Here is a 12,188-nt window from a genome sequence, read left to right on the forward strand (position 1 = left end):
ACCTGATAGGTGTTAGTTCTTAGTAGTAGTGGTAGTAATAATGCTAATATACCCTTCTGGAGTTAAACTTTAGTCAGTCTGTCAGAAACTCCATCTTGGCTTGGGGGTATAGTGACAGAGCATTTGCTTAGTGTCCACAGGGCCCTCCCTCAGTTTGATCCCCAGCACCACAAAGAAAAACAACAACAAAAAGAGATTCCGTGTCTATGATCCAGCACTCAAATTAGTGGTAAAGGGAGGGAAACAGGTGACTACTGGGCTGCCTAGGAGATAGACTGTAGTTGTGGTTGGAATGAACATTAATTACTGACAGCAGAGACTGTGTGAAAAGTGGGGTAATAGGATAGGGTAATGAGACCATGGAAGTTGACAGAGAGCTGCTGTACCAAGCATTAAGCAGTGCAGAGTGCAGGCCTTGAGTTGGACTGTCAGGTTCAGACTTGGCCCTGCTGTGGCCTAGCTGTTCATTACTGGTGGTTTACCTGGGCCACCTACATTTCTATTTTCACCAGTATGATGTGGCTAACAGCACTGACTTCCATAGACTCTCTTCAAGATTAAACAGAACATGTGAAGTGATTAGAATATTGCCTGCCATTTAGGTAACATTAGACCTATTGACTTGAATTTTTTTTTTTTTGGTACCAGGGATTGAACGCGGGTCTTTGCGCTTGCGCAGCAGGCGGGAAACCACTGAGCTAAATCCCCGGCCCTTGAATTCTTTTCTTTTCTTTTCTTTTCTTTTCTTTTCTTTTCTTTCTCTCTCTCTTTCCCTCCCTCCCTCCGTCTTTCTCTCTCTCTCTCTCTCTTTCTTTCTTTCTTCTGAATTCTTTATTGATGAACATCTTCCATGTGGTAGCAGTTAATTTTAGCTTATTTAGAATGACCAAAATAATACAAATTCGAAAGTAAGTTTCAGGCTGGGGGATGAGGTTCAGTGGTAGAGTGCTTGAGGCCCTGAATTAGATCTCCAGCACCAAGGACCCCCCCAAAAAGTACAAAGCAATATAAAATTTTTTTAAAGTTTTAAAAGGTTTGGGCCAGGGATGTAGCTCAGCAGTGCTGCACCTGCCTGGCAAGTGCAAGGTCCTGAGTTCGATTTCTGTATGGGGGCTTAAAATTTTTTAAAAGTTCATATTAATTTGTACTAGAAAACATACACTATATGTAATTTTACCATTCCATGGTAAAATGAGAAGTAGCTAGGAACAAGGCTGTTAAAATTCATATTTATTTTAAAAAACAAAAAAAATTCATATTTATTATGCAAATACTCAAGGTTATTCTTTTTCAAATAAACTTTTTTGTTTTGATTGTAGAATTAGAGAAAAATTGTGGTAGCTGGGTGTGGTGACACATACCTGTAATCTCAGCACTTGGGAAGCTGAGGCAGAAGGATTGCTGTAAGTTCAAGGCCTTCCTTGGCTACATAGTTCAAAGCCAATCTGAACTACATAGTGAGATGCTGTCATGAAAAACTCAAGAAAACAAAACAAACTAAAAAACTCCTGGAAAAGTTGTGGATATAATGCACGGAATTTTTGTATCCCTTTTCCTAGTTTGCCTATACAACTATAGTACATTTGTCTAATCTAGGAAACCAACATTAGCACGTGACTGTTTAACTAAATTCCAGACTTCATTTAGGTTTCACCAGATTTTCCACTGATGCCATTACTTTAGACTGTGATCATACATTGCATTTAGTTGTCAGGCCTCTTTAGTCTCCTGTAATCTGAGATAGGTTTTCAGTCTCCCCTTGTATTTTATGACCTTGATAGTTTGAAGAGTCCTAGTGAGGTGTTTTGTAGAATGTTTCTCAATTTTGGTTTGTCTGATGGTTTCCCATGGTTAGACTGGTTTTTGACTTTTAGAAGGAAGGCCACATAAGTAAAGAAGAGAGTCCTAGTTGGATGTGACATGTTCTTTTTAGACAGTGGAATATATCAGTGAACGAAACAGACAAAACTTCTGTCTCCTGCAGCTTTCATTGTTGTTGGGAGAGGCTAATAATGAAAACAATAAAGACAGATTACCAACCTGGGCTACTTAGTGAGTTGAAGGCCAGTCTGAACTACAAAGCCACAAACAAAAATGCAGATTACAGAGTCACTTAGCAGAGGTCCAGTTCTGTAGGGAAAAATAAAGCCTGAATAAGGGAGAGAGTGAGCAGACTAGATAACTGGGGAGAGGATGCAATTTAAAACTGGTGGCTAAGGAGGGCTTCGCTGAGAAAATGCCCCTGATGTTCAGGCTTGGGGTGAGGAAGTGGGCTGTGGGTACCTGGGGGAAGAGCCTTTTGAACAGAAAAGCCAGAGCCTGCCTGGGGCCTTAGAGAAACAGCAAGGAGGGCCATGGGATGGGAGCTGGGTGAGTGGCTAAGGAGAGGCATGGGGGATGCTGAGGTCAGAGGCGAAGGACTAGATCACACCAGGCGTCACTCTGGCCTTCCCTGGGAGTGAGAGGAACAGCCCAATCACTGGGGAGTTTTGATATAAATGGCTGAGATTTAACCTTTAAATGAGGTTCATTTGGCTTTGACTATATCTGCCCAAGGAGGAGAGCAGGAAGACCAGTGAGGCCATTGTAGTAATGCAGGCCAGGTGATATGGCTGGAACTAGGTTGGTAGTGTGGAGTTGGTGAGGAGGGATCGGGTTCTGGATACTTTTAAAGGTAGAGCCAGTAGTGCCCCTCCCCCCACCTTGGACGGGGAGCTTGTGCACACGCGTGAGCTTGTGCACGCGCATGTGCACACACACTAGGGAGAACAGTCAAGGGTAATATAGACAGTGTTGCTTTGTGCCAAAGACATAGAGAGTTCCCGCTGACTAGGTGGAAAGCCTGAGGCAAGGCAGGCTTAGGCAGCTAGAATAGTTCCTTCAGCCTGGGGCATTGGAAGTATAGCATATCTAAGGGGAGGGACCCTCATGCCAGGAGTCTAGCTTGTGTCCGTAATTTTGGCACTGCTGGCACCCATAAGTACTGGTAGAACCATGAAGTTTGCTGAGGTCACCAGAAGGTGGGTGTTGATAGAAATGCTCAGCGCCAGTTGGACACTGTGGCACATGCCTATAATCCCAGAGAGACTATAATTCTGAGACTGAAAAAGGAGGATCACAAGTTTGAGCCCATAAGCAAGACCTTGTCTCAAAATAAAAAATAAGAAAAGGGCTTGGAATGTAGCTTAGTATGAAGGCCCTGGGTTCAATCATTCAATCCCTACTACTGCAAAGTAATAAAATAAAAAGAGAAATGCCCAGTGTCTGAGTGCTGGCTAGTGTGTTGTATCATGAAGAGATACAGATTGGGGAGATGTGGAGGACCCTCCAAAGATGGAGGATTGGCCTGAAAGTCTAGAGGGAAACCAGGGGCCACTATCCTGGATGCCAGGTGCAGAAAGTATTCCATAAGAGTGTGCTCCCGTGTCACATGGTACTCGTAGGTTGGGTAAGATGAGGACCAACACTCATCCTTTAGAGTTAGGAAGGAGGAAGGCACTGCTGACTGGGATGATTGGCTCTGGCCAAGAGAAGTGACATTGCTGGAGCTGTGTCCTTAGGTCCTGGGTGGTATACCCAGGGCTTGTTTCACAGGCTTTGTGACTTGAGAAGCTGCCTCACTACTCTGATTTCCTCATCTGTAGAATATGGATATTAACAGCCTCTTTACACGGTCTTGGAAAGGGAATAAATGCAACATAAGGCACCTAGTGCACCTCCCAGGCCCCAGGGACATAAACCAAGTATGGGGATGAGAAATGACACTGGAAGCTCTTCTGACCAGAAGCCCTGGTTTCTCTGCTAGGCCAGTGAGCTCCAGGTTGTCCTCAGGCCCCACGCTCACAGTGGAGCCAAGTATGAAAGAGTTTTTCTCTCTCATCAGAGCCTGAACCCCAACCTGCTGGCCGTGGTGACAGAGAGCACGGATGCGCACCATGAGCGCACCTTTATTGGTGTCTTTCTCATTGATGGTGTCACAGGACGCATCATTCACTCCTCGGTGCAGAAGAAAGCCAAGGGCCCTGTCCACATCGTGCACTCAGAGAACTGGGTGGTGGTAAGGAGTTTCTGTTGGGAACACAAAGTCACTGAGGAGGTCTTCCAGTTTAAATCCTTTCCAGAAACCTAGTTGCTGCTTTTGTGTCTTCATAGGATCCCAAACCTCCTGGAGGGCAGCCTAGGGTCTGGTTAAGGGTGAGGCCCCAAAATCAGATTGTCTAGGTTTGATTTTAGCTCTTATTCCTGACTGTCCAAACTTGAAGCAGTTATGTGAGCTCTCTGTGTTGCATCATTGGTGAAGTAGAGATAATAATAGTAACCTCCAGTCTAGCCCAGAGCAATGCCTGGCACTTGGTAAGCTGCAAAGGGTAGCTGTTATGACTTCTAAGAATATTGAGAATTCCTGTGTCACACGGCAAACTTTGGGCAGCCTAGACAAAACTACCTGGAATGTTAGTAAACTTGGGAAACAGGAAGGAAACTGGGGTGGAAACATGATTTTGTTCTTCCCTGAATCTGTAGCCAGTTTGCGAAGTGCCTTCCAGTGTAAACTCCCCTTTCTAGTTGAACCTGAGGTACCTCTCTGTCTCCTTGCAGTACCAGTACTGGAACACCAAGGCTCGGCGCAATGAGTTCACGGCCCTGGAGCTCTACGAGGGGACTGAGCAATACAATGCCACTGCCTTCAGCTCCCTGGACCGCCCACAGCTTCCCCAGGTCCTTCAGCAGTCCTACATCTTCCCTTCCTCCATCAGTGCCATGGAAGCCACCATCACTGAGCGGGGGATCACCAGCCGACATCTGCTTAGTGAGTGTTGGGAGGAGGGCTCTGGGGTGACCAGATTCCCTCAGCAGTGACACTGAAGGGCAGGGGCCATATTGCCAGCAGAGCCGTTTGAGTACCATAGGGAAAGGTTGGTGAAGAGGGCTCTATTGAAGTGGGGAAAGTCTCTTCATTCAGCTTTGCCTCCTATGAAGATGACCACTTTCTCTTAGTTGTCACTTCTGATGAACTGCTTCCCTTCTTTGGTGTTCTCACCTTGCTCAGAAAATTGATCCTTGCTACCATTGTTTTTTTTTTTTTAGAAAGACTGAATCCTATTTTATTAATGACAACTTTATCAAACTGTTAACTTCCTGATTTTTTTTATTCATATATGCTTGTGATACATAATAATTACATTTATCTTTGGGAATTGGTACGGATATGTATTGCATCTGAATCATTTTTATCCTCCCCCCATATTATTAATATAGCCTGTACTTGTGTAGAAACTGGCAAGATCTCATCCTATTTGGTTTAAGTTCAGGACTCAGGGAATGTGTTTAACAGGCTCTTTGCCTACTTGATTTTAGCAAAAACATGTGGGACTCTCAGCTTTGACAGACACTTGATATCACTGTTTTGTTGTCAAAATGTGAAGACAAAATGGCTTTGACCGCCATTACCGACACTGGTGCTGTCTGGTGCTGCCTGGTCCTCCACATTCACACTGCCCCAGTGGTGCTCACTGCCTGAATTTGCTTAATGGGGGTCTTGCTTTGTCAGAGCAGTATTACTGGGGGAAGGAGGGATGAGAGGAGATCCAGAAATGTGCCTTCCATACTCTGATCTTTCATTGTTACCCATAGCTCAAGGGTTTAAAGTATTTTTAAAATTTTTATTAGTACATGTTTGCACTACACAATGATTATATTCATTGTGGGGAGTTGGTACATGTACCTAATATACCTTAATTCTTTTTTTTTGGTCTCATCCCTCACCTCCCTGTATCTTGAATCTTACACCTTTTTTTTTTTTTGGTGGTACTGGGGATTGAACCAGAGCCTTAATACTGAGCTACCTCCCAAGCCTTTTAAATTTTTTTATTTAGAGGTGAGGACTAAGTTGCCCAAGCTGTGCTTAAACTTGTGATCCTTCTGCCTCAGCCTCCCAGAGTGCTGGATTAACAGGCATGCACTGCTATACCCAGCTTTGAGTGTTAAACTTTATCTTTTGATCTCTTGGGGTGATGTATGAAGAAGCTGGTATCTTCAAAAGTGGGAACTTTCATTCAGACCCATGCATATTATTTGATTACTGTTTTGAATACTGAAGGGAGCCTCACTGATTGGGGGGGTTGTTTTAAACTCTATGTTTAAGATTTTTGTATAATTATATTTTGGTAACTGGTCCTCATGTGGAATTAGTTAAGTGTGAACATTCCCTTCTCCCTGTGCAGTTGGGCTACCTTCCGGAGCAATTCTTTCTCTCCCTAAGGCCTTACTGGATCCCCGGCGACCTGAGATCCCAACAGAACAAAGCAGGTAAGACCCCTGTAGGCAGGGCTGGAGGCTCTGACTAGGGAACTAGACCTCACTTATGCGCTTTGGTCCTTAAGTCTGGCTTCATGGAGCTTATGTTCTGGTAGGAAACAGACAATAAATGACATGCTGTTAGGTACCTGTAAGCTAAGGAGAAAAATAAAATACAGGGATGGGCTATGAAGATATGAGGAGAAAATATGCATGGGTGACATTGAGATCCGGTGGCTTAGAAAGCCCATTTGAGAAGCAGCTTGGGTCAAGACCTGCAGGAGGTGAGGGAGCTGGCTGAGTGATATCTGGGGAAAACTGCACAGGCCGCAGGGACAGGCAGCACATAGGCCCTGACATCATATTTGTTGAGGACAGGGCTGTGTGGCTGGAGCAGTGGTGGAAACACTGGGAAATGAGGTTATGGAAGTCCTGGTGGTCAAATCATGTGGGGAGGCCAAAACTCGTACGTAGCAGTGTTAACTTCTGTGTTTCACAACCACCCTCTGAGTATTTTCTCATCTCTGTCCTGAAAGCTGTTATGGCCATGAGAACCATGGGCAGTGGGAGGACAGAGCAGGCTCATTGTGGGCCCAGGTGGAGCAGACAGCAGTGTGGTTTGGAGCACTGCACGAGAAGGCATTGAAGCTGGGAAAAGGTGGGATGATGACCGGGCTTTCAGAGGAAGGGGATGGGAACACTTAAGAACAGGAGTTGGCCTTGTGGACCAGAGTGTTGGCTTGAAAATGGCTCTTTCTTCTTACGGTGTGAAATGCCAGTCAATTGGATCATATTATTTCTTTTCAGGTAGGCATTCAGATCTCAGCTTTACTATCCAAACACCCTTCTTTCCTGCAGTCCTTCCTAACATTCAGTTGCTAAATTTTTAACTACCTAATGCAAGTAGACCTCGAAGGTGATTTGAGGTTAGGTATGTGTCCGGGAACCCTCCAGAGACCCAGAAGGGCAGCCAGGAGATCCTTTTACAGCAGCTCTCAGAGTGCCTATCCCTGCTGGTGTTTTGCAGAGAGGAGAACCTAATCCCCTATTCTCCAGATGTACAGATCCACGCAGAGCGATTCATCAATTATAATCAGACTGTCTCTCGAATGCGCGGTATCTACACAGCTCCCTCGGGCCTGGAGTCTACATGTTTGGTGAGTGAAGCCCACACCAGCCTTTATGGTAGCTGCTCTTCATTTCATTCTTGGGAGAACAGCTTGGGATCCCATTTCCTTCTTTACCTGAGTCTGAGGTTGTGGTGGCTCACTGGCTGCTTTTCTTCCTGATTCTCATTCCGTTTGCCTTCCAGGTTGTAGCCTATGGTTTGGACATTTACCAAACTCGAGTCTACCCATCCAAACAGTTTGATGTCCTGAAGGATGACTATGACTATGTATTGATCAGCAGTGTCCTCTTTGGCCTGGTTTTTGCTACTATGATCACTAAGAGGCTGGCACAGGTGAAACTCCTGAATCGAGCTTGGAGGTAGACTGAAGACTCCAAGCCCAGTGGAGAGCTGTGGTAGCTGAGGTGCTACACCTGTGGTTTGGCAGATTGGTGGAATGTGTGTGCTGGGTTCTGCTGTCTGTTGAGTTGGGGAAATGCGGACCTTAATGTAGAACTGCTTTTGAGACACATGATGCACGATCCTGTGGATAAAGACTGAGCTCATTCACCCCAGCTGAGGATCTCCAAGCATCTGATGGACTTTCCCCCAAAGTCTGGGGCCACTGCCATTTCCTTTGCCCATCCATGAAGACCTCTAACTGAACCATGCGTAGTGACCCACCATTGTAATCCCAATACTCTGCTAGGTTGAGGCAGGATGATTGTAAATTTAAGCTCAGCCTGGGGAACTTAGTGACTTAAAGAGACCCTGTCTCAACATTAAAAGGGGCGGGGGTGCTGGAGATGTACCTCACTGAGAAGGCCTGGCATGGGTTCAATCCCCAGTACAACAAAACAAAGCAAAACCCAACTGACTTTTAAAAAAACTTTTATTGGTACATGCTTACAGTACATAATGATTACAATCATCATAGCTGATTTTTATTTTTTCCTTTTTTTTTCAGTGCTGAGGCTCAAACCTAGAGCCTCATGCAAGCTAGATAAGTTCTCTAACAACATTGAGCTACATCCCAAGCCTTGATGTTTCTCTTGTTTTTTTCCCCCAGTACTGGGAATCCAACTCAGGACCTTGCACTTGCCAGGCAGGTGCGGCGCTGTTTCTCTTTTGCAATGCATGTTTAAATTGATTTTCGTTTGCCTTTTGTGTTTCCCAGTCTTATTTAGAAATCCTGATTTTTTCCCTGTCTCTTGCTTCAAAGTCGGTAGGGAGCTTCTGTTGCCAACTTTACCTTGTAGGTGCATTTGCTACTTGACCTTGGTGGATGGGGAAACACAAGATCTTTGAGATGGTCTTGTTATGTAGTTCATGCTCACCTTGAACTCACTGTGGAGCTCAGGCTGGCTTCAAATTCAGTGATGCTCCCACTTCAGGTTCCTGAGTACTGGAATTACAGGTATGTGCCACCACACCCAGCCCTTGTGTTCTCATAAGATTGAGCCACCCAGTCCTCAGTTTATCAGAGCCAAGTTCATATAGCATCTTGGTTTGCTGGATATTGCCTGTGTGTTTCTCCTAAGATGTGTCAGAGCAAAGGCCTTTTTAAAACTACTGAGTTTTCTGAACCTGAAGAGATTTCAGTCTCATTTTGTCCACAGGCTGGCCTAGTCATCATACAACCCAGGGAAAGATGCTCTTAAGGACCTTATTTATTTTTAGTTTTGCGTGCGTGTGTGTACGCATGCGTGTGTGTGTGTTGGGGGATGAATGCACAGCCCCATGTGCTCTACCACTGAGCTATACTCCCCAGCTAGGTGTAGGTATAAATTAATGTCATTATATTTCCTTTAAAATGAGCTGACTTAAGGCTCTACTGATCTTTTTTGAGTGTGGTGCTAGGGATCAAACCCAGGGCCTCACACATGCTAGGCAAACACTCTACCAATGAGCTCCATTCCCGGCCCTGGATCTAACCTTTGAAGCTTAAACGAGAGGAGAAAAATGGTCCGGGTAGGAAACTGGCCTCTTGTGGATTCTGCATTGTTCACTGGCTGGGCTGCTGAGTCCTTGCTACAAATTAAAGGAAGCCTAAAAAAGATTTTCCTTGTTCGTGGATTTGGGAGATCAGAGGACTTTTGCTGTGACTCTAGCCCTGTGGTGAGAGGTACTGTGTGACAGAATAAAGTAAAAGATGAATGATTCTGACCTAAGTTCTTTTTGCGTCTTAGGAAGATCACTCAAAGTCTGCTTTTACATTAGAAGAAAAAGTGCAGAAATGGAGTGCATTTAGTAAGGAAATGTGCCAACGTATTGTATGAGTTGGTTCAGATTACTTAAAAACAAAATTGTTTCATCTTTCTGTGTTCATAGGCTGATGTAGGTTATGGCACAGAAGGAAGAAAACTGAGTTGTTTTATTTTAGAAATAAAACTGTCAAATGGTGTTTATAAAGGAACGAACATCTAAATTATCTCCAGAAAAAAACAGGCACCTTTTCATCTTGACTCAAGGCATACTTTGTATAATGTGACCTGGGAGAAGGGAATTGGTACAAGTTAAAAAAATTTGCCCTAGTTTTGAGATAGCCTGGCTGGAGTTTTAACATCATCAGCTATTGTCTTGCTGCCTGTTCTGCTTGCACAGCCCAATTTGCAAGATTATAGTTTTCATTTACCTATGTGCTGGAATCTCAAAGAAGCAGCTAGTGGGAGGGAAATTACTTGCCCTTTCATGAAATTCCCTGTATTTTGGCTTTAATCATTACCATTTCACTGTAGATTACCTCAAAGCAGGTGCTTAAAATAGCAAATGCCAAGTCTTGACTTAGGTCTTGGCCTTCTTGTTGCTGGTATTGGCGTTGAACTCAGGGCCTCATGCATACTAGGCAAGTGCTCCACCACTGAACTCTCCACAGCCCCTCCTATGGCTTTTGAGAACATGTTTCCTCAGGTCTCCACTCCATTTGCTTTTTTTTTTTTGTCTTTTACTGTGCATATCCCTCGAGCCCTCTCTTCATTAATTAGGTTAATTTGAGGGCCCCCTACAATGTTTCACTTAGAACAAGTGATTCCTCAGTATTTTCTAGGGCAAGTTCTAAAGTTAGTTTGATCATCATACTAGATCTTTTGGCACAAAATTTTGCAACTAATACTACTTTATGATCTCAGTCCTTGTTGGAAATAAAGTGGTTTGTGGCTTTTGTTTTTTTCTTCCTAGTCTTTGACTTGCAATAGGAATCAATTATTGAGGTATGTGCATGAATTAAATGCAGAATTCCAGCTAGAAGGCTGGGGATGCAGCTCTATGTGAAGATCTAATGTTCAATCCCCTCATCAAAACCCCAAATCCCCAGTTTTATAACAGAAGATTCAGAGTTGGTAAGAACTTCTTTCTAAAAAATTGAATGAGTTTTGTGTGTACCTACTTCCTCCCACTTGTTAAGATGGTAGCTTATTGATTTAATGTCACTTTTGTAAGAGTTTGATACCTTTTCTTAACCTCCCGAAGGAAAGAAATGTAAGCAAACTTATATGCAGATCATGTGGTTTTATTGCCATATACTAGGGATGACACTAATAAACTGACTCTGTAATTTAACAACTACTGAAATTAGTTAAACTTTTCTGGAACCCAAATAATTTGTTAAATCTCCAATATTTATTTTGTTTAGATCCACATTTCCAAATTGTGAGTTAATTTATTTGGCTTTTGTACTGGTCATCTTTCCTGTCACTGGGACACGATACCTGACACCCATAACTTAAAGGAGAGGTTTAATTGGCTCATCGTTTCAAGGCACTGAGTCTGTGGTTGGCTTGCTCCTCTAGGACAGGAACATCATGGCGGAAGGGCATGGTGGAGCAAAGTGGCTCACTTCTTTGGGGCTGAGAAACAAAACAGGGAAACTGCCAGAGAGGAAGAGGTGAGCAAACAGATGTAGACTAGGCTCCATGACCCACCCAGACTCACCCAGAAGTGTGCTCCATTAAAGCCCTGGGCAGCTTCTGAGCCAATCAAGTTGTCAATCAAGCTTAACTATTACAGCCTTCTGTGGGATAGAGTTCTGGGCCTTGTCCACTCTGGTTTGCACTGGAACAGGTGTGAAACTTCTTGAAAGCACTCATTTAGTCTCTGTTAAGCCATACATCTTGTCAGTCTCTGGCTTCTGTAGGAGAACATGTACTCCTCTGCTTTAAGGATTGCTAGGTTGTATAACTAGTTGGTTTTTTTTGCAATGGGAATTAAACCCAGGGTCCTTGCACTGAGTTGTATCCTTAGCCTTTAAATTTTTTTGAGACATGGCCTTGCTAAGTCACTCAGTTGCCAAGGTTGGGCTCAAACTCACAATCCTCCTGCTTCAGCCTCCCACAGTGCGGGGATGACAGGCATTCACTGCCATACCCAGATAGTGGTGCTTAATGTAGATCTCAGGAGGGGTATGGTGATATATACCTGTCATCCCATCTACTCTGCTCCTTAGGCCGAGGCAGGAGGAGCATAAGCTCAAGGCCAACCTTGGCAAGTTAGGTAGATCCTGTCTCAAAAAGGGGGGTGGGGATGTAGCTCATTGCTCCCTGGGTACAATCCCCATACTGGGCAAAAATAAAAAATGTAGATCTCAGTATCTTACCTTATTAAAAAAAGCACCTACTAAGAGATTAATAATAATGAAATAAAAGAATTTTAAAAAATCTCTTAGGGCAACAACTCAGATGAAATTGACATATTTATGTATAAATAAAATCTCCTTTTCTTCATATTGCTAAAATTGACCCCTAGATTAAGGGAGACCACCAGGGAGCTAGCTGTGCACCTAGGTAGAAGA

At 43.9% G+C, this 12,188-nt stretch overlaps 1 protein-coding gene across 1 annotated transcript in view; it reads left to right on the forward strand.

The window, feature by feature from the left end:
• The window catches only part of Emc1 (ER membrane protein complex subunit 1), a 33,123-nt gene extending 22,151 nt beyond the window's left edge, over window positions 1-10,972 (forward strand). The window contains exons 19-23 of the mRNA XM_004850419.4: window positions 3,884-4,057; window positions 4,597-4,807; window positions 6,222-6,306; window positions 7,322-7,451; window positions 7,607-10,972. Of these exons, the coding sequence (XP_004850476.1) occupies window positions 3,884-4,057; window positions 4,597-4,807; window positions 6,222-6,306; window positions 7,322-7,451; window positions 7,607-7,786 (780 nt within the window). The 3' untranslated portion in view covers window positions 7,787-10,972. The remainder of the gene's footprint in view (window positions 1-3,883; window positions 4,058-4,596; window positions 4,808-6,221; window positions 6,307-7,321; window positions 7,452-7,606) is intronic.
• The last annotated feature ends 1,216 nt before the right edge of the window (window positions 10,973-12,188 follow it).

This window comes from Heterocephalus glaber, unplaced genomic scaffold, assembly GCF_053883595.1.
Source record: "Heterocephalus glaber isolate CG9 unplaced genomic scaffold, H.glaber_assembly_v1.0 deba00001452, whole genome shotgun sequence".
Lineage (NCBI taxonomy): Eukaryota > Metazoa > Chordata > Mammalia > Rodentia > Bathyergidae > Heterocephalus > Heterocephalus glaber.